We start from the raw sequence: 23,220 nt of genomic DNA on the forward strand, positions 1-23,220 counted from the left end.
CTTAAACACTGAATTTTTTATAGAATACTGTACTATTAGTATAGAATACATAGAATGACTTTTCTAGAATTATCAAGACTCATAGTTAAAAATATGATAATTGCTTTTTGAACATGAAGATATCTAAACAATATGCTAATGACTTTATACATGGCATTAAATATTACCTAATATTTAATATGCTTGTAGAGTAGGAAATATAATGCCATGATATAAATAAGAAAGGAATACTTAGACTACATGCCTTAGTTTTACAAAAATGTTGTTTTGCAGCATGTGAAATAAGTCTGATATAGGAAGACAGATAATGCAAGATGTTGCTTCTATTTGGAATTTTAACAGTTAAACTCTTAGAATCAGAGTGTAGTGGTAATTGCCATGACTTCGGTGTAATGAAAATGGACAGATGTTAGTTCCTGATATTAAGATTCTATAGGGAGGAGATGAGTGAGTTCTGAGACCTAACTAATGTAGGAATAGTGACTAGAGTAAACTGCATCATACATTTCCAAAGAGATAAGATTAAAGTAAAATAAAAAGTTAAAGGTAACGGGAGGGGGAGTGTTAGTTTCTTCTGTTGATGTCACAAAATGGCCTGACAAAAACAACTTGGAGGAGAAGGCATTTGCCCTGGCTCCCAACTCAATGTACCATGGCCAGGTGGTTAGGGTGACAGGAGCAGGATACAGCTGAACAGATCTCATCAGCAATGAGAAAGCAGACAGAAGGAAAATATAGACATCTGTTCAACAATATCTCTCTCTCTCTCTCTCTCTCTCTCTCTCTGCCTGTAAAGTCCAGGATCCCAGGCAGCACCCACCAGGACTGGGTCTTCATGTCTTACCTCTGTGCTCTGGATCATTCTCACAAGAATGCCCAGAGGCCTGTCTCCCACATGACCCCTGTCAAGCAGACAGTGCTAACCACCACAGTGAAGTGATGGATATTTAATTACTTTGATTATAGGTATCATTGCCCAACATGTACATATATTAAAACATCCTGTGGTGAATATTGAAAGACACAGTTTCATTAAGCAAGAAAATATAAGTGTTGACTTGTTAGATTAAAAAAAAAATACACACTTAACAGTGAAGCCAGAATGGAATGTGAATTGTGTATAACTACAAAGCCCAAATTCTGTGGGGGGAAAACATGGTTTTCTGTCGTGTGTGTGTGTACATAACAAAGAAATGAATCCTCCTTTAAACTCAAAGGAAAAACACTCATGGAAATACCATTATTTAAATTGATCAAACCACAAGAGGAAATGTTATGAAGAAAGAGTGGAGGATGGAGAGGACTATCACAAGAGTTACCCATCTATGGCCAGACCTGTATAAATTCCAATATCCCTGTAGCTTCACAACTCATATGGGAGTATGACTTTTATCCATAAAATGCCTGAAATCCTAGACACTACAAATCATTTTCCTATTCTTTTTAAAGATAAATTCAGCTGGCAAAGTAGGTACAATAAGAGATAAATAGTAATAAATAACAAAACTTTTAACAAGATACCATAATGAAAATTATGTAAAGGTATTCCCTTGCTCTCAATTGTACTAAACTCTGCTCGTCCTTCTTATGATATGTGAGATGATGCAGTGCCTACAAGATTTGAGCAGCAGGCATAGTGGCATTGAGTGTGATTACTGCCTGAGGGTCTCCTTAACAAGTCATATTTCAGTACGGTAAAAGTAGATGTGATTACAAAGGCTTTATTTCATTTATATTAAGAAGGTAGCAGATATCCGCATGCATAAGTGGATGATAAATCTTCAGGAGTGGACACAATAGACAGTACAGGATCTGATGCTACTCTAAAGGATACACAAAATAAAACAGTGTTTTATTGTTGTTTGTATCTGAACTCTCTGTGACTAATTTACAACATGGGTAGCTGTAACCATGATAAAGTGAGGGGCTCAGTAGTCTGTAAACCAATGTATTTGCACTGTATGTGATTCCCTAGAGTGTAGTAATATGGGGGCGGCGGGGCTGCGTCCCCAGCACCACGGCCGCCTGCCCGGCTAGCTTATGCCCCGAAATAACAACACACAAACTGTATTCATTTAATCACTGCTTGGCCCTTTAGCCCTAGCCCTTACTGGCTAATTCTCACATCCCGATCAACCCATCTCTAATAATCTGTGAAAACCGGTCTTACCGGGAAGATTCTAGCCTAGTCGATCCTGGGTCGGAGCTTCATGCCGGGAGCGGAGCATGGCATCTCTCTCAGGCTTCTGCTCCTGAGAGGAAAGCTGTCGAGACTCTGACCTCACTTCCTCTTCCTCCCAGCATTTTGTTCTGTTGACTCCACCCACAGGGCCAAGCAGTTTCTTTATTGGCCAATGATCTTCCTCCATCATTTCCCCTTTTTCGGTTTAAACAAAAAAAAAAAGGCTTTAACTTTAACATAGCAAAATTACATATAAAAAAACAGTTATCAAGTAAAAGTTACAATAATCTTTATCATAACTAAGGAAAACTATAACTATAACTAACTATTCTTAACTCCATCAAAGACTCCAGAAAGATATAATATTACCTAAGTAAACAAGAACTAAGAAACTTCAAACTCTAGAAATGACAAAGACATCTCGCTGCCTGGACAGTCACCCAAAGTTCTTTTGTACCGTTGGGGCATCCATCTTCAGCCTTCAGGCCCATGGTATCCAGCAGACATTTCCATAAAGCAGGAAAATTCAAAGTCAGTTCAGTCACTATCTGTTGTGTCCTGCAGAATGTCTCACAGACTCTTTCAAAATGAATCAGGAACCCCGAAAGATCATCTCACCTTAGGCAAGTTCAGTAGTCCCCTCTCTGCGGGTTTTCTGTGTCCAGTTTATGCAATAGTCCAGGCAAGAGCAGTTTCTTGCCCAAATGGCTATCAGACTCCATAATGAGCCTCTTCGATGCCCATCTTCCTCTCGAAGTAGATTGGTGCTGCCAGGAGCAGAGTGTCTCATTGTCATGAAAAGTCCTATATCATATCCCCCTTAAAATGTAAAAGAACGTTTATAAACCATATTTGGGAACATGGGCGCAGTTTTTTCTCTCCAAACTGCTTCCTGCTGAATGGGGGCATCGTTAATTAGGTCTTTTATGGTATAACCTGTGTGCTAGTTTCATCTCAGTTGGCAGTTGAGAGAAGCAATTTTTTGAAGGCGTTCACACCAACCCTTCAGGAGGGCGTGGTCCATCATACCAAATCGGAATAGAAGAAATGAACAGCGTCTCATCCTCTGTGAAAACAAAATAAGAAACTCCTTTCCAAAGTATCATGTCCTTAGATCCAAATTTCAAAATCAAGGCATTTTCAAAATATCTATGTTGGATTAGTTCAGCAGCATTTATAAATAAATATCTTTTAGCATCTGTTGCTCCTTCCTCAGCGTTTAAATAATTCAAAGAGAGCATAATAGCATACAGTATCAAGATTCTCTGTGTATTTTCCATCTTTGTTCGTTTTATTTTAACCTCTATTTTGTTTATTTTTACTTTTAACTCTTTGCTTTTTGAGACAGGTTCTCTGTATCTTTGACCTGAAGTAACTCTGTAGACCAGGCTGTCTTTGAACTCTAAGAGATCCGCCTGTCTCTGCCTCCCAGGCATTCAGGATTAAAGGTGTTTGCTACTACACCTTGAACTCACAGAGATCTGTTAGTCTCTGCCTTCTAGGCACTGGGATTAAAGGCGTGTGCTATCACACACAACAACTCTCTTTCTTTTTTTGTTTTTTACTTTAAGAACTTCAACTTTTAGTCTGCATATATTTTTAACACACTTTAAACCATTCAGAAATTTTCTTTGTCTTTGAATCTCTCTTTACTGTATATCTCTCTTTTTCTGACCACACGAGCCTTTAAATTACTGAGCAATATGGGTAGGATTAAAGGCGTGGCTTTGCCAGCTAGATCCAGTCCATTCCTTAGCTTTCCAGCCTCATGGCGGATATACAGGCTGTAGCCATGTTTACTGCAACAACTGTATGGCATTTCAAGGTCCCTGCCAGCAAGTGAGCTACAACAGACAACACTCACGTCCTCTCTTGGTAGCCGGCCCTCCTGCCTCAAACAGTCAGAGTTTGCCCTGGCAGGATGGCCCAGAAAGCCAGCATTTTTAAACGGTGCAGCTTTTTTCCTGCTACGGCTGAAAACCCAAAAGCATGCATTCAGCTTTTCGTCAACACCGTTTAAGTGTTTCATGGCAGGACCTCTTAATGAGCTGCAGGCTTTGCAGCTAAAGCTGAGTCAGGAAGCCTCTCTTAGATGAAGCGCTTGCTTGCCTCTAACAAGCAGAGCAGACCCGAGAACACAGCGAGTCTAGTTGCCATCAAACAAATCGTAGCACTTTACTCCAAATGCTCTATTCAAAAGCTCTGTCTCCCGCAGGAGCCAGACAGAGATCGCAATGGCGGCACAGCCCCAGGAAGTCGCGCTTTAAAATGACACAGCATTTTTTCTGCTACTGTTGCCGAATCAGGAAATCTCTCTACAGCACGCCACCAACAAACAGCAAAAATCTGTGTTAAACTCTCTCTCCCTTATTTTTAAGCCTTCTCAGGTTTTTTAAGTGGGTTTCTGCTGTCCACACGTCTGGGCGCCAACTGTAGTAATATGGGGGCGGCGGGGCTGCGTCCCCAGCACCACGGCTGCCTGCCCGGCTAGCTTATGCCCCGAAATAACAACACACAAACTGTATTCATTTAATCACTGCTTGGCCCTTTAGCCCTAGCCCTTACTGGCTAATTCTCACATCCCGATCAACCCATCTCTAATAATCTGTGAGAACCGGTCTTACCGGGAAGATTCTAGCCTAGTCCATCCTGGGTCGGAGCTTCATGCCGGGAGCGGGGCATGGCGTCTCTCTCAGGCTTCTGCTCCTGAGAGGAAAGCTGTCGAGACTCTGACCTCACTTCCTCTTCCTCCCAGCATTTTGTTCTGTTGACTCCACCCACAGGGCCAAGCAGTTTCTTTATTGGCCAATGATCTTCCTCCATCACTAGAGGGTCAGGAAGTCCTGGCTTCTTAATGCCAGAGCTGGAATTTGCAAGGATCAGCACCAGAGCACAGTTTGGAAAGGAACCCTTGAGCAGCTGATTATCCATCAGTGAGGTACACTAGCTCAGGGTCCAGGCTCTGGTCAAATTCTCTATATCCCACATGAAGCACTTACAAGTGCTTACCAATGGATATGGGCTTGAGCTTTTTCTCCCACAGTGACTATACCTGTACAGAGTGCATAATGGCATCTAATGTCACAGAGCTGTAGAATGCTAGAATGGGTTCACTGAACCCATAGTCTTAAAATGTGTACTGGACTGAGGAGATGCTCAGTGGTATAATCTGCATTCCTCCAGTCTTTTATCATCAATACAGTTGACACCTTTTCTGCCTCTACACAATCTGAGTGAAGAACCTAATGAAACACACATAGAATAGACCCCAGAACTTTTGGGACCCTACTCCCCATACTGAGTCACCTGGCCCAGCCTTCATACATGGGGAGGTGCTTAGTCTTACTATAGCTTCATATGCCATGCTTTGTTGATGCTCATAGGAGACCTGTCCTTTCCTAAACAGAAATAGAGAAGAAATGTATTGGGATGGGAACAGAGGGGGTAGAGGGGAGTGACCGGGAAGAGAGGAGGGAGGGGAAACTGTAGCCTGGAAGTAATATATATTGGATCAAATACAAAATTTCTAGGATCAATTCCGAATTGAATTGCCCTCAGAAATTTTGTATTTCATCCAGTATCCCAACCTATCAATTCAACCCAATTTTTCCATAATTAATAAATTTAAATTAGGGTGTCCAATATCATTAGTTTCATTTTCTTAAATCATGTTATGTTCTAGTTTTCTAGTCTGTGACAAAATAAAACTGTTACTGCTTTTAAAACATAGCTCATATCCTTTGTAAATGGGCCAGTCATGGTCCCATTTGACTGTATCTGCAGAACTCAGGAGTCAGAGGCAGAACAATTGCAACAAGTTTATAAATCTCCTTTATAAATCAACATATAAAACTTTCACTATCAAAATGGATAATGCAGTTAAGAAGAACAGAAATGAAGGGCACTTCAGGCAATATGGGGCGAGAAAGAGAAAGGGAAGAAATAAAAACCCTGGTACAATGAGCTTCTTTGTGTTTTGATTTACATCATCAAGGAATTAATGGCCGTTCCTCTGACAGATAATAAGAAACCCAAGCTTCACAGTCTGGCCTGTACTGTTTTGTAGATATCTATTAATTACATTTTTATGTTAAGTTGGCGCCATTTTATCCAGATGAAATGCCACTGTTTTCTGTGATCTTTTGACTAAGTCAAAAGTTTGAAACTTTGTCTCCTTGCCAAAATAGGTGTGACTGCACTCCAGGGTACATTGGTGAGCACTGCGACATTGACTTTGATGACTGCCAGGATAACAAGTGTAAAAATGGTGCTCACTGCACGGACGCAGTAAACGGTTACACGTGCGTCTGTCCTGAAGGCTACAGGTGAGGACAGGATGGCACATTTGGATTTAGGGGGACATTTCTGGGGCTCTAGCACATCTAACCTAATCGAATTTGCCTTTCTGTTTCCCAGTGGCTTGTTCTGTGAGTTTTCTCCACCCATGGTCCTCCCTCGCACCAGCCCCTGTGATAATTTTGATTGTCAGAACGGAGCTCAGTGCATCATCAGGATCAATGAGCCAATATGCCAGTGCTTGCCTGGCTACCTGGGGGAGAAGTGTGAAAAATTGGTCAGTGTGAATTTTGTAAACAAAGAGTCCTATCTCCAGATTCCTTCCGCCAAGGTCCGGCCTCAGACGAACATTACACTTCAGGTGAGTGGTCCTCTTCCCAGGAGCTCAACTGATTGGGGGTCACATTTACCCGACTGATGCAGAGGAGAAAACTTCCCCCTGTGAAAAGCATCAGAATTTTTCCTTTCAAGAGGCAGTATGTTAATTCACTAAAGGGTGAGGAGTGGGGAGGGGGTCATCAAAATTGCCACTGTATTTTATACTTTAAGTGAAGTTGTGCCCATTAATTTTTATGGCTCTGCCCTTAATCTCTGCACATGGGAAACTTGCTGCTGAGAAGCACACAGCTGAGACACAGTATCTTAACTTGAACATTACCTGTAACTCTCCACCCAGAGCCTTGAGGAACAGGCATGAAATTAACAAACATTTTTGTGTCTTGCTACCAAGACAATTACCATGAAGCAAATCTCTCCTACCCCTAATCTGTGAATTGTACTAGATTAGGGATAATATATGTATAGTATTTTGGACAAATTGGGCTACTTTCTTGCTTAATAAGTAAATGAAATTATTTAGTATATTTTAAATTTAAAGGACTTTGACCAACTTCCAGCAGACTTTCCTCTCCTTTTATTTATTTATATTTTTGGCCATGACACTGATAATAGGTGCAGGGCTTCTGAAATTATGAGGCAAGAACTCTGGGAGGGAGGCAGGTTTCTTTCAAGTATCACTCTTCACACCCCAACTTCTAGTGCTTGCCACGTTGAATAATTATGTCAAGTTCACTGGAGTTGGTACTTTTAATTTCTAACTTACACTTAAATACTTCAAAAGCCCCCAAAAGAATTTAGAAAGGTAATGTGATAGCAGATGTAGCCTATTCCTCTCTATATGATGTGAGTGTAAATAACTTGGTATGGATTTCGAGAATCCATTTTGCTTAATATAATCACATTTAGTATATGCCAATAATAAAGCTTAGAGTAGGTGTAAAACAAAACAAAACTACAGACACATAAAAATGCCCAATAAAGACAATTCTCACATGACATCTAACAGGTTTCCTTAAATAGTTGTTACTGTTTTTCTTATTGGGGGGGGGGGATTTATTTACAACAGAACAATTCACAGACAAGTTACCTTTAAGCAGTAATTTCAACAGCACTATTTTCTCATAGCCACCAGACAAACCGTAGTGAAAAGCCCTCACTCGCTTATTTGCCTATTTCTTTGGATGAGTGCATTTGGTTGACTGTGCATCCTAACATCAGGGCTACCTCCTACTAGATTGCCACAGATGAAGACAGCGGCATCCTCCTGTATAAAGGTGACAAAGACCACATTGCTGTGGAACTCTATCGAGGGCGAGTTCGAGCCAGCTATGACACCGGCTCTCACCCGGCTTCGGCCATTTACAGGTGAAGATCTCTCAATTACTGGTAAAGGTGAAAAAGCTTATTCAATAAAGAACTGCTTCTCTTCTACAATCCTATAATGAGAAGGGATGGGAATATTTTGGTGATAGCGGGTGGCTTAGTTCTTTATGAACTTCTATAGCAGGATACTGGAGATTGAGTAACAAAAAATATCAGAATTTTTTTTTTTATAATTTACAAACTAGAAAATCCAAGATAAGGATAACCACATCTTGTAATGAAGAGCTTTTGCGTGGTATCATTTTCTCGTAAAATGCATAAAATGGCAACAAAAAAAATATGCCAAAGATGGGGGAGGGAAGAGGGCTGATCTATGCCTTCCTCTGGGAACCACTCAAGCTCTCCCTGAAGCTTCAGGCTTTACCCAAGGGAGGGTAGAGCCCTTATGACCTAATTACCTCGTAGTAGTTACCTCATAGCTTCCTTACCCTTCAGCACTGTTGCGTTGAAGTTTATATATATTATGCATGGATGTAATGATATATTCAAGCTATTGTGTAGCATAAATATAAAAACTCAGAGACAGATATTGAGGTTCAAGCTGAAAGATCAGAGAAGCAAAGCAAACATCTGCAAGAGAGTGCTTAATTCTACTAAATCTCCAGACTTCCAGTCCGAAGTGAATTCCTGTCTCATCTGGCCTTATGTTCCTCTCTTGTGCTGGTAATAAAGATGTGCACTGCCGCTGCCCAGACTCTATGGCTAACTACTGTGGCTGCTGGTATTGAAGGTGTGTGCCACCACTGCCTTGCCTAAATGGCTGACTAGCGTGGCTAACTTTGGGCTCTGATCTTCAGGAAAGGTTCCTTGACCATGCATCAGACATTACTTCACATGTAAAAATAACAGTAGAAATCACCTTTAGATCAGGCTTCATAATCTAAAGCATAGTTTTTCCAGGAAGGTAACTTAAATGAATTAAGCAGGTCGATTGTAGGGAAAGACTAGGGTCTCATGCTTACATTTTTTCAAAGTCTGGCTTTGTGAGTATATGAGACAAAGAGCTCTGAGGTAGGCAGTGATTGTGATGATAGGGACATCAAATCAAATCTCTCTCAGTTCTCTTTGGATGCTGTTATGTAAAATATTGTTCCAAGTCTGTCGATCATTTATTTTCTCACTATGATTTTTTTTCTTTCCTTTAAATGTTGATTTATGTTGTTGTTTCAAGACAAGATTTCTCTATTTAGTCCTGTTTGTCCTGGGTTCTCTCTGTGGATCAGACTGGATTCTAACTAAGAGATCTACCTGTCTCTACCCCCTGAGTGCTGGGATTACAAGCCTGTGTCACCATACCTAAATTGATTCACATTTATAGCACCATACTTATTAGCAAACACATCTGTAGGTCAAAAACACTTGACTGCAAGTGATTGGGTGTTTATTCTGACATAACATGTAGTAAGTTGTTTCAATCTTATTGGTGTTATCTGTGCATATACAAGTGTGCTTCAAAAGCCTCCATAAGCTTATTGGCTCCTTTATAGACGATTCTGGGAGAGTAGATACTAATTGAAGCCATGAGTGGAATTTGATCAGCTCTGCTGGTGGTGAGGTAGTCCACTTGGAACTATTTTATTTAGAGCATGGAAATAGATATATAATTATTGGTTTTCAAGTGGAATACAATGGCTATTTTGCCCCCAAATGTTGATGAATTACTGCCAACATTTTATATATCTTTAAACTTTAAATTATATAGTGTTTCAGCCCATAAAAAGATTTCATAATGTGGTTCGTTTTATTTTATTTATTTGCTCTTTCATGACAATGAAGCAGTATAGAGCTCTTCCAAACCATAGTAAAGATTCTTGTGTTGGCATACTAAAGCTAGTTTTCATATAAAATATACCAAAATATTTCTAGGTAAGTTGAAGGAACCCAAGTGATTTTACCCAGATAAAAATTTCCTGGAAAGGGCATTTTGTGTTTGTTTGATTCTATGCTCATTGCCATTTTTTGCCTCAATTAAAAATAGCTTGTGTTCTGTGACAGCTATGAAAAGAATACTGTGTTGATCTCCACTCTCCATTTAAAACTAAAAGCTCATGTTTCTTTTTTAAAAATTATATAATAAGAACATGTATTATCAGGTATTTGGCACACCAGTTGTATTTAATTTCTGTTTCTCAAATTAAAACACACAGTTTGAGAAGGCAATTACTTCATTTTATAGTTTAAAAAGGCAAGCAACAATTGCCTAAAGTTCAGGTTAATATTAATTTAAAATGTTTGAAAGTTAAGAAAATTAATAATATTCTAAGGACGAAAAGGTAAAAAGTCAGGGAGGAAAGAAAAATATGGGGAAATAGTGGCAAGAAATTGAGATTATCAATGTATAATACTCAATTTAAAATAAAAACTGGAGGTAGATTGTAGTGGCATGCACCTTTAATCCCAGAACTTGGGAAGCAGAGACAGGTGAATCCCTGTGAGTTCAAGGCCAGCCTGGTCTACCTAGGGAGTTCCAGAATAGCCAGAACTGTTTAATAATAGAGACACCTTGTATGAAAAAATGTAAAATAAGAAGTGCGAACGGTGTCAGAGGAGATTAAAGGGATGCAAGCACTCATATTCCAGGTGTTTACATCAAGTAAAGATGGACATAAAAAAGGAGGGTGTGGAAGATGATTTCTGCATCGATGCCACCACACATTATTTTGAGTTTTGGACCAACTGAATGTCATCAGCACTCAAACAAAATCATGGAATAATAGAGAAAGGACTATGCCCAGGAACTGTGGGTTAAACATACCATCACCGTCTAGTTTTCACCTAAGGATGCAGATAATAAATAAGAGTGCTTTCCTGTGAGATTATGTGGGAAAGCAAAATAAGCAAACTAGCTAGACAATATAAATTAATAAATACTAATAATGGCATCACTAATTTAAAATTCCCCAAAATTTCATTTTGTTTTAAGTTTGTTTTAAGTTTCTTCAGTACAAAGCCAAGTGTCCATCACGTTCTTTATTCACAAGCTGGCTCCGTGGCATCTGGGGTGGGATTGGTTTGTGTCTAATCCTCTCTTTCATTCTGTGTACACTGTGCAGTTAAATACTGCTCTGATTTTCTGGCTTATCTCCAAGAGTCACAAAATGGTACAGCCTTTGTGCTTGTTCCCCCTTTTCTGGAAGTCGTGAGAGAAAGGCTCCACTTCCACTTTGCTTTAGTAAAAACCCGTCAATAGCAGCCAGCGCAGCCAGCCAGCTCTTGTGAGTTACTTAATATTCAGTTAAATTAAATGTTCAAATCATATTCCTTATCAACTCTCTAGAACATTATTGAAAGTATATAAATTTGTGTTGCATTAAAGGACATAATTAAGTGTTCTTATTTTGAATAACTGTTCTTGTTTGTGTTTGGTTTCCTTGCTTGTGATTTATGTTATGTAAATTTCCCTTCGCTGAGCAACATTTTTTTTCTACATTATGCATTGCTCTTGAGGAAATTGCATATGGAAATTAACTTTTTTACATTAAGTACACTTTATCATTTGATTGATCCCTTCTCAACTTTGATTAAAGTGAAGTTTATTTTGGGATATTAGAGAAAATCACATATCTGGTTTTTTTTTCCTATAGGATTATTCTTAGAGATGTCAGTTATTGTTTCAAATAAATTAGCAGAACAATAATGGTTTCGTAGGGTCAGATTTACATTGATATATTTTACTTCGAAGGAATTTTTTCTCATCTAGATAGAAAGAACATTGTTTTTAATAAAACATGATTTTTCTTTGATTAAACAAAGGTCATTTTTTTCTAAGAAAATAAGAGCATTGTAAATGCCATCAGCTGCTATTTATAAATTAGAAGGGCTTCAAATAGGCGCACTGGCTGCCTCTCCAGAGGATTGCCAGCATCCACAGTAGGGAAACAGAGTCACCGAGCCTCCAGCTCCAGGCCTTTAGTGCCTCTGATCTCTGCAGATACCTACTCTCACTAGAATACACCCACACGCAGATATATACACATAATTTGTAAAAAATAAAAAAATAAAGTTTTAGAAAATAGAGAGAGTAGCTAACATACCTATGGATGTTGATGAAACAGAAGATGTAATTTTTTTTTCTTTTTGCTTTTTCGGTACTAATAAAGTAGCTTGTCTTATCAACTTACTTCTTATATCATCACAGAAGACTGTGGCCTTTTTAAGAAATGTATAGATTTCCAGCACCAGAAATACAGGCAGTAAGGGGAAAGGGGAAAATGCTGGGGGCCCCCTCATGCCTTTCTGATTCTGGAGTCTCCAGAGTGTGAAGTATTTTATGTCTTATGAACTCCCAGGCAATGCTGTCCCCCACTGAGTAGACTTTAATAACAACTTTAGCTGTGTTTTTGAGAGCTCCTGACATAACTCCCTTCCCAAGTCTAAAATGTGTGATCTCAGGCTTGATGATGTCTTGATATCAGCCATGTCCGTGACATTTCTATCGCAGGAGTCATCAAACGCTATGCATACAGGCTTTCTCTCACCCAGAGGATGGTAGATTTGCCTTACAAACTATAGGGATCTGATCTACAACAAACAAATATGAAGTGAGCGGTGGAACAAATGATGGAATGCAGGTTCTGGCCACATGTCTGCTTTGTGAGTTTGGATAATGTCACTCAGAGGGACTCGATATTAATGCCATGACCGAATGAGTGACCGAGTGGATGCATCAGCATAGCACTATCTTCAACACTGCACAGACTAAAAATGTATTATAATTCTCAAACATAGTGATAACTTGCTGCTCATCAAAGCAACTTTGTGTAGCTGAGATTAACATAAATTTTTAAATTTCTTTTTCAAAATACTTAAAGAATATATACTCCTTTCTTAATTAAAATTAATATATGCCAAATGAGAGAGCTTCATTGGAAACACTGAGTAAATTAGGAAATCCTAATTGTCTACTATGCTGGTGTACAGAACTACAGATGTAGGAGACTATTATGATTACTGTGGAGGGGGGAAAGGAGAAGAGAGAGAAGGATGGACAAATAGAGGCTAGAGAAGAAGGTAAAGAAGAGCCTCAGCACAGGTAGAACAGCAAAGGTGGTATTATTTAGAAGTAGACAGACCAAGAGCAATGTAATGTTGGGCAAGTTATGCCGTCTCTCTGAACATCTTCCATTTCATCTCAAGGGTTAGAACCACATGCTGTTGGGAAATGTTGAAAGGGAGGGTACATACAACTGCCACAGTGCTGGACGGGACATCTGGGAGGCCCCCAGGACCTCATACTGTTGGTAGTTTGTGGATTGTCCTCGTCTCTGGACAATGGTGGATAGAGATGCTACTGAGAGCCCCCCTGTCTCACAGACTGTAATTCCCTTCTGTCCGTTTCAGTAGATTTTATTTATTGAATCCGCTTATATATAAATACTGATAAAAATACATTATTTCAAAAACTAGAAAATTTTCTTCTGAAAAACTCTAATGCGTGGAGTAGATATAAATATCTTTACTCTCACTTGGCTTCCCACTTCCTTTAATATAAAAACATAGGCAGAAATGTTTTCTTAACAAATATTATTATCATATACTCTATATGGATGAGTCATGTCCAGCATAAGGATATCAACATGAGATGACAACTCTTCTTACCCTTTCTAGAGTCCTGTTTCATTGTATGGATTTTGTTAACACATATTTAAAACTTTTAAGGCAAATCAACTAGAGCCCACTGTCACAAAAATAAGAAAGAAAGAAAGAAAGAAAGAAAGAAAGAAAGAAAGGAAGGAAGGTAGGTTCCAGGACAGGCTCCAAAACCACAGAGAAACCCTGTCTCGAAAAACAAAAAAAAAAAAAAAAGAAAGGAAGGAAGGAAGGAGGAAGAAGGAAGGAAGGAAGAAAGAAAGAAGGAATGAAGGGAGAGAGAGAAAAAAGAGAACAAAAAAGGAGAGAGGGGAGGGAGGGAAGGAAGGAAAAGGATTTTAGAATTTTCATCCTTATTAAATTATTGAAATACTTACAAACTAGTAGTTTGCACAGATATAAAACCCCATTATTAATAAGTTCTGCTGTGTAAAAAAAATGAAAGAGAAGGATGAGCATTTTAGAGTTTCAGTTTTCTTTTAAGTTCCAAATTTTTCAGCTATTTTTACGTAGTAAACCACATGGTTGAAAAATTGCATGGTTTTCTTAACCATTTTCAGTGCAGAAGTTCAAATAAACAAAATCTAGGGTAATAGATGAAAGCAGTGAACCTGAATTACATATTAATGGTACTAAATAAAATTTATGCACCCAGTTGGATGGGGCATGGTTAAGTGGTTCAGTGGCTACTTTTTGTGGGCCCTCATATATGTATCATTCCCTCAGGGAGTGGAGAAAGGAAGTTTATCAATATTATCATAACCCCAGAGGGCACCGTGCACTGCAGCGGGACCTGGAGGGAGGTGACTGTGAAGGACTGTAAAATCAATGGCATCTCAATCAGTCTTATCGTGGAAGTGCCTATAATGCTTTTACTTTAAAAGAGCATAACAAGTAAAACGTTCTTAAAGAGCCCAGCGCCTCCCTTACTAGACAAGATAGCATGAAACACCAATTTAAGTTTGGAATATTTTTCAGTCAGACATAATCATTTGATGTCCTGTGGTACCATATTCTTTCAACAAACAAAGACACAAAAGTCATTAGTTTTATAAACCTTTTCAAAGGTCAAGATCAGCCCTGACTTCTTCTTAGAATTATAAAAATAGAATTCTCTTCAGGAGTTATTGTTATCAGGCTTTCATCAATTTAGACAGATACACTGTTGTGTGAGAAGAAAATCTCACCGTGAATCTTACTCATATTTGCAAAATAGGATCCAGACCCAATGTGCAAGCATACTTGATATGCATTTGTATAACCTTCAGGTCCTCGTCGTGAGATTGCTCAATCTTAATCATTTTCCAATTCAGTGATTTTTATTAGATGTACCAAGTTGCATAATCCTCATATGAATTTACTTAAAATGTAACAATCCTGAGTTATTTGGAAGGGCTGGGAATGGCAGGTTAACAAATATTAGAAGCTTGTTATGGGTAAAGTAATTTTCACTTAAAAAGGCACCGCATGATAATTAAAAGCATGGAGACACAAAGCAGGCATCCTGGTTCCAGATCTGTTGTGTCACCTTTGGTGACATGATGTTCAGCTCTTATGAGGCTTCAGAGAACTATTATAAGTGTGTGTAATGTTTGTAAATGGTACTTCACTCCTAGTGCCAAATAATTTTTACCCTTCTTATTTACATTTCTCCACTGAAGGAGAAATGATCCCAACTTCCCAAGGACACTCATTCCATTAGAAGTAGGACAAGCTAAGCAACCTATACCTCTCAACATTTTCCTTAGTAATAATGTTTCTTATTAAAATACATCTATGAAAAGCCATCTCTAAATATGCCAGAAGCCTGTTGGTTATAACTATTGCCTAATAATATAATGAATAGCAATTCCTGATGCCTTTAATATGTCTCCCTTTTATTTATATAGCTTGTTTATTAAGTGTCTAAAATTTATCATATATTCCCATGAATATTGGAAAATATATAGAAACAAATAGCATATGACCCTTACTTTAAAGTAGCTTACAATTTAGCTTGCATTAAAGATGTAAAACTTGAAAACAAATGAAACGTAGAACAAACAATAAAATGATTGGTAAGTAAATTGAGTTCCTGATGAAATGACCTACCTCTTGCTTCCCAGCTGGGACGCTGCATTAAGGAGCAGAAAATGTTAAAAGTGTTGAGCCACTCAATTTTACTGCACCAAACACCTTCATTAGCAATGACATGTCTGGATTGATTCTCTAAAATCAATATGTGAGCAAGAGCTTATTCCTCAGTAGATGTAAGCCTTTTCTTCTCAATTTTAAAAAGGTAAAAAGGGTGACTCTGTATTAATATTTATAATCTAATTAAGGCCAATGTTTATAGAAGATCCATATAAAATCACTTCAAGTTGCATATGCTCTCAGGGGGAGCATCCATTGGATATGACCTTCACTCTGTGTACCTACTAACTTTGTTATGTTTATCTATACTTTAGTACTTTAGTTTGTAACTTTTGGTACTCTGAATAAGATATACCTCAAAGAAGTTACGTTTTTGTTGATTTTTGGCATTTACTTGCAAGTGACATATTAAAATGAACTAAATCAAACTTTTGCTTAGGATTTGAGAATATATTGTATGATGTTGCTGATGAACATATTGAGACTAATACCTGACATTTAACTTGTTACGCGGTGCATGCTTTTAAAATGACTTCTTGAAGCAAAACTAACTGTGAAATGGGAAAATATTTATTTATAGAATTAGCCAGAGAGAACTAAAGTGCGTTGCCATAAAATAATTTATGAAATATTTAATAAAATAACTTCTCAAACATTTAATAAAACAAAAGCAGAACTCCAATCCAAATTTATCTCAGTTTAACCAAGTGCCTACAGTAAAACTCAATAAATCTTTTTGGAAGAGGGTCATTTTCTTAATTACTTTTTATCATTTGAAATTAAAATATAATTATCAAAAGCTCCAGTTCTAGGGAATTCAATGCCTTCTTCTGACCTCTGCATATATTAGGAAGATGTGTGCACAGATTTACACATGGGAAAAATAAGCATATACATAAAATAGTAAATCTTTAAAGGGTGTAGAAGAATAAAATGACATCATTTGCTTCCTTTCTTTTCCTGTCTCTAACCCCTCCCATGTAGTATTTTCTTTCTCTCTTCCAAACTCCTGTTTTCTATATTTCTTTATAGTTGATACATTTTTCATTCCTAAATATGTAAGTACAACATGCACAATGTGTAAAATGTAGGTACATTTCTTGTATGTACATGATTTCAGACTAACAAGGTGGTATGGGATAACCAATTGCAAAGGTCTTTGCTAGGGAAGGTTATTGCTCCTGGTCTCAGCATTTTTTAGTTGCCTACAGTTCTTTATACAAGGCTATGGCCCTGTAAAATTGTCTTATTCTAATTAGCATGTCTATTTGTATAGTGCTATCATTTCTAGGAGACACAGTGCTTTATACTCTTTCTGTTCCTCCTCTGTAATGCTCCCAAGTTTACGTGTAGTGTAGTGCTTGCTGGGTACTGCAGCATGACTTCTTTACATTTGGACGAGTTGTAGTTTTTGTAATAGCCTATCAGTTGCCAAGAGAAAAGTATGTGGTGAGAGGTGGAAGTTACATTTATCTGTGTGTGTAAGAATAGGTATTTAGAATGTAGTTAGGGATTGTGCTGGTATGGGAAACTGGTAGTTGTAGATTCTCCTGTTGGGTCTAAGATGTCACGGGACCTGGGTAGTTTGCTAGATTTCCAATACTGGGCATTATTTCCCTCTCATTTGGGGGACCTCAAGTTCAGTTAGAGAGCTGTTGAAGATACCACGAAGATACACACGCTCCACTGTTCCATTCATGCTGGTTGTTGCTACAGTTCATAGGCATTAGATTCTCTAGGTCCTGTGTCCAAAACACATGAAGGAAGAAGTTCATATTTTATACTGCAGAACTTTATTTAGGCAGTAAATTACCTCCTTTGCTGATTTTAATATTGTTGAACGATGAGATAATTAAAGGTGTGGAAGGAAAAATATTAATTGTCATGCCCATTTATTTTTACTTTATTTACTCTCTGTGTCTATGTGTGTCCCCACTCAGGCATGCGTGCATGCACATGTATGTCATAGCAGGAAGTCAGAGGGAAACATTCAGGAGTCAGTTCCCAGTTTCTGGGAATGAAATTCGGATCATCAGGCTTTGGCAACAAATACTTTTGAGGATGTATTCTTCCATCCCTTAACCGACAAATATATATATAAATATATATATACATATATATAAATAAATATAAAAATATATATATTTATTTATTTTCTATTGATTTTTTTGAGCTATACATTTTTCTCTGCTCTCCTTCCTTCCTCTCCCCTCCCCTTTAACCCTCTCCCATGATCCTCATGCTCCCAGTTTGTTTAGGAGATCTTGTCTACTTCCCATGTAGATTAGACATACATTTATTTTTTTAAGTGCTATGTGAGACAATGTATTAAAACCCCCTGCCAATGTGAACGCTTTTTAAGTGGTGGGGGGGGAGGTGTGCTGTTAGCAAGTGTATGCTCATGTGTGTGCATCTTTGCTTATGGACGCAAAAGATTACTTCCTCCATGACACTCTGCCTCTTTCACTGAACTGTATGTATGTACGTAGCTTATGGATTTATCTAAGTATTTTAACCAAAGTGATTTAAGGATCCAACTGTGTCCACTCCTTCGGTATATTGGGGTTCCAGTCATACATTGTACCCCCTAGCTCTTAAGTGGACACAGTGGAATTGAATTTGTGTCTTTACACTTATACAGTGGGCACTTTGCTCGTTGAACCACCTCCATAGCACAGTAATGGGAAGTTGTCACTGCTCTACCAAATATTTCAAACATCCTCACATTTCTGAACAATATTTTAAACTTTCCTCAAATAAAACCATTTTAGTTTTGGTCAACAAACAGTGGGATATGATTAGATTCTGTTGGTGAAAACATGCAGAAATATTGGTGCATTCTTCTGTTAGTTTCTCTGTTTGAACTTTTGAAAATTTAAATATTAGTGCCAGAAAATGAAGCAGTCATTTTTGCAGCCAGTGTTGTGCATTCACATTCATAAATGATGTCTCTATCACATCCCACACATGTCCATGTTTGAACCTTTCCTAAGCCATTTTAGACAGTATTACAGTATATTAGGTCTTTAATGTTCAGTATTTATTGGTTTAACCCAGCTTCTTTTATGACATCTTTTGCCTATGTATTGAATTGTGGAAGTGTTCCTAACATGGCAGTGAGCATTTACCCTGCTAAGATTTTAGGCCAGTTTGAAACCAAAGCTATGTATAGTTTAATACAGTTAAAAACCCATATAGCATCTATTAAATAATTGAGTCAAACTTAATCTCATGTCTTAATCTTCATTGTCTGTTAGTATCCATTCCTTAGTATTTCTGCTTCTGTGCATGTCATGCATTTGTATAAATTATCTCAAAGGTTTTTAGAAAGAAAAAGTGATAGTGGTTGTGGGTGTGAGTGTGGGTCTGTTGTGTGGGGGTAGGTGTGACAACAAATAAAGAGAACAGAGTCAAATTACAACAGAAAATCAGTGTACATAATAGAGGTAGGGGGAAAATGATGCAATTATGTTACATCCTCAAAATCATTTTAAAAAGAAAAAATGTGTAAATGGAAATTTCTGTCCTGCCTGGTCCCACAGTCATTAAGTGCCAAAGAAAATAAGAGAGGCTTATATTAATTACAGACTGTTTGGTTTATTAGCTCAGGCTTATTTTTAACTAGCTCTTACAACTTAAATTAACCTATAATTCTTGTCTATGTTTAGCCATGTGGATTGCTATCTTTTCTCATTGAGGCATTCTCATTTTGTTTCTCTGCATCTGGCTGGTGACTGACTCTCTGCTTTTCCTCTTCCCAGAATTCTCCTAGTCTGGCTGTCCTGCCTATTCTTCCTGCCTGGTTACTGGCTAGTCAGTATTTTATTAAACCAATATAAGTGACAAATCTTTACAGTGTAGAATAGTGAAGGCAGAGAGATTGGACACACACACACACACACACACACACACACACACACACACACATTATATATATGGGATCCCACCCTAGCTCAGAACTAAAAAATAGACCAATGTTTATTAAAAGGTAAAACTTACAAAGTCAGGATTCTCTGCTTGAACGATGGATGTAGATCAGATCCAAAACAAACAAAACAGCAAACAGGACCCAAGGGGAAGCAGAGAGGAAAAGGAGGGCCAGACGTGCTTCTGCATCCAGGTAAATAGACTATGAGGTCATGCTCCAGTAGGTGGGTAGTTGCTAGCTATACAGCTTCCCTCAGCACAATGGTATTACCCCACAGCAAAATATGAATAAATAAATAAAACTGTCATATTGACTATGTTAAGCTTTTTATTTAACATATTAATCCCAGCTCTCAATTGAACAATGATTTTTTTTTCACAGTAATACAGCTCAGGGAGCATCCCTTTAAGAAAGGAAAGTATATTTTCAATTTATCAAATGTGAAAAAGTGCAGAGATCCTATCATGTTGGTTCTTGTATTCTTCAGCGTCTTAACTCTGATAGGTGCTAATGTACGGTGTCACACTGCAAAAGCCAGCAATCCTGTAGAGCCTTTAGAAGAGGTTTAGGCTTCTTTTTAATATCATTTGGAGTCACAGACTGTCTCTTGGTAAATGGAACTTTTATGTCCTTTGAAAGTAAGACAAACAAATGGAGTGAATGTGGTTGCGTAAGGAGCATACTCTTTTTCCAGTTCTCTCTGTGAGAGGACAGAGTTATTGTGTCCAGATCCTGAGAAATCAAAATTAATTTTATCTCCTTAAGAATAACCTTTAAAAGGCAATATCTTTAATGTCTGTTCTGCATGTCTCTTCTGAAGCTGGGTTTCTTGAAGTTTATATTTGAACTATGTTTCAAGTTATTTTTTTCCATTGCAGTGTGGAGACAATCAATGATGGAAACTTCCACATTGTGGAGCTACTGACCCTGGATTCGAGTCTTTCCCTCTCCGTGGATGGAGGAAGCCCTAAAGTCATCACCAACTTGTCAAAACAATCTACTCTGAATTTTGACTCCCCACTTTACGTAGGAGGTGAACTTCCTTCCAAATCCAGTGGTCTTCCAAATCTGTGCTTCTCATTATAGATCAAATCTGAAGTTACTGGTGCCATGATCATTGACATTGATCAGTCATTGTAATTGGATGAGATGGAAGTGTCTCTTAAGGGACCATTCGGTCATCCTGGTTCTGGGTCTAACTCAGTATGTCATCGGTCAGAGAAGGACATTAGTTCTTCATCTATGTCATGCTAGCTAGGTAATTTATATATACTGTCATTTAATTTTATTACTGTCTGCAGACAGAAGCAGAAAATTGGTTAGTGATTAAGTTAGAAAATTATAAAATAAGACTGGGGAGCCACTTCAGTGTATGAAGTGCTCAAGAACCTGAGTTAAATACCCAGAACCCATGTGGAATACCAGGCATTGTGGTTTGTTTACAATTTCAGTGCTGAAGAGTTTGACAAACAGATCCCTAGGGCATAGTAGATCTGTTTGTCTACCTATCCAACTCCGTGAGATCCAGGGAGATAGGAGAACCTATTTCAAAAGAAAAGATACAGAGATCCTGGAGGCAGAGGCAGGCGGATCTCTGTGAGTTCAAGACCAGCCTGGTCTACAGAGCTAGTTCCAGGACAGGCTCCAAAGCCACAGAGAAACCCTGTCTCGAAAAACCAAAAAAAAAAAAAAAAAAAAAAAAAAAAAAGATACAGAGATCCTGAGAAAGGATACCAGAAGTTGTTTTCTAGCCTCCACACACACACATGCACACACACACATATGTTCATGTACCTGAACACACACACACATGATTAAACAAGTTAAGTATCTCCAGTCCAGCTCCCTTAATGATGCAGATAATATCAGCTCAAACCAATGTTACCATGCTGATATTTCTGGAAGTTCATCAAAGTTCAACTGATAGATCAATTATCATTGAAGCTCAATGAAATAATCAGCAGCTCACGTTGAAAGATTTTATCAGACTAGTAGGAAGTATATTTGCTTAAATAGGCTTTCACAGTGAAGGAAAAAGAGAAGACCTCGGCAAGGTGGACTGATGCTAGGAATGGGACAGTCTTACTCTAAGCAATAAGAATGAAGTAGGGGAAGAGGGACAGACAGGGACAGAGGCAGAGAGAGAAAGAGAAATAAAGAAGTCCAGGGGAGAAAAACCTATAAAGAATAAAACTTTCCCATTGTCTGTGTCTGGAAGAGAAAGTATGAATTAGAGGCAGAATTGCAAAATTCAGGAAAAAAAAAACAATAAGGCAAGGCATGTGATATTGAATTGAAATACAATAAATTAAATATAAAGTCATAAAATTAACTTATTTAACAGATAACTAAAGCCTCTAAACAAATCAACACACCTCAGGATAAGTGTTTTTATGATGTTCTCAGTCTCTACAAAAGACTAACTTCAAGATGCTATTCAGTCATCTTGTTTTTACTGATTTTCATTGAGCTCTACATTTTTCTCTGCTCCCCTCCCTTCAACCCTCTCCCAAAGTCCCCATGGTCTCAATTTACTCCGGAGATCCTGTGTTTTTCTACTTCCCATGTAGATTAGATCTATGTAAGTCTCTTTTAGGGTTCTTATTTTTGTCTACATTCTTGAGATTGTGGTTTGTAGACTGATTTTCTTTGCTTTATGTTTTAATCCTTCCAAATCTTCTATGAAACTATTTCTTGTAATTGTGTCCTAAATTCAGAATATTTCCATTTTCAATAATTTCAATAATTGAAAAGTCATAGAATATTGATGCTGCTTATAAAAGGTTAGGAAAAATTCTGCACCTTTCATTCAATTCTCCCAATGCTGATAGGGTATCTACTATATCCTGAGAACCACGTTAATGGATGATCAGTGTCACAAAATTGAAAAATAAATCACTTCTGGTTCAGCATCATGAAGCATACAGACACATTTCTGAGTCACTGATGTGGCATTACAATTGACATCTTGAAGACTGACTATACTCAGCAAACTAACTGACCTCATCAGTACATAGGACTCACAACTATGAGTATTATGAGATACATTTTTTAAAATTAGTTATTTGAAATGATGAGTTTTGGTTGTATCCTTCCCTCCCTCTTTTCCTTATAAATCTTTCATGCTTTCGCTAGCCACACACATCTGTGTCTTTTTTTTTTTTCCTTAAGCAACAAAAGCAAAACACAGTACAGTTTGAGCTGCCCACAGTTGTTCAGTGTGTGACGACTTCCACTGGAGTTTGCTCAATTTACCTGGAGTATCACTTCAATAAGACTTCCCCTCTTCCAGTACAAGTTATTGTCAACAGCTCCTAGGATATGGGTGGGACTTTGTGTCACCTCCCCTCTCCATTCTGAGATTGCCTCT

At 38.0% G+C, this 23,220-nt stretch overlaps 1 protein-coding gene across 1 annotated transcript in view; it reads left to right on the forward strand.

The window, feature by feature from the left end:
- Positions 1–23,220, forward strand: part of Slit2 (slit guidance ligand 2) — a gene marked incomplete at its 5' end in the record, with an annotated part of 140,424 nt that overhangs the window by 109,511 nt on the left and 7,693 nt on the right. Inside the window, 4 exons of the mRNA XM_041643762.1 lie at positions 6,370–6,507; positions 6,599–6,839; positions 8,052–8,182; positions 20,729–20,883. Coding sequence (XP_041499696.1) covers positions 6,370–6,507; positions 6,599–6,839; positions 8,052–8,182; positions 20,729–20,883 — 665 coding nt within the window. The remainder of the gene's footprint in view (positions 1–6,369; positions 6,508–6,598; positions 6,840–8,051; positions 8,183–20,728; positions 20,884–23,220) is intronic.

Source organism: Microtus oregoni, unplaced genomic scaffold, assembly GCF_018167655.1.
Source record: "Microtus oregoni isolate MIOR12 unplaced genomic scaffold, Mior012 000090F_ref0000504, whole genome shotgun sequence".
Taxonomy (NCBI): Eukaryota; Metazoa; Chordata; class Mammalia; order Rodentia; family Cricetidae; genus Microtus; species Microtus oregoni.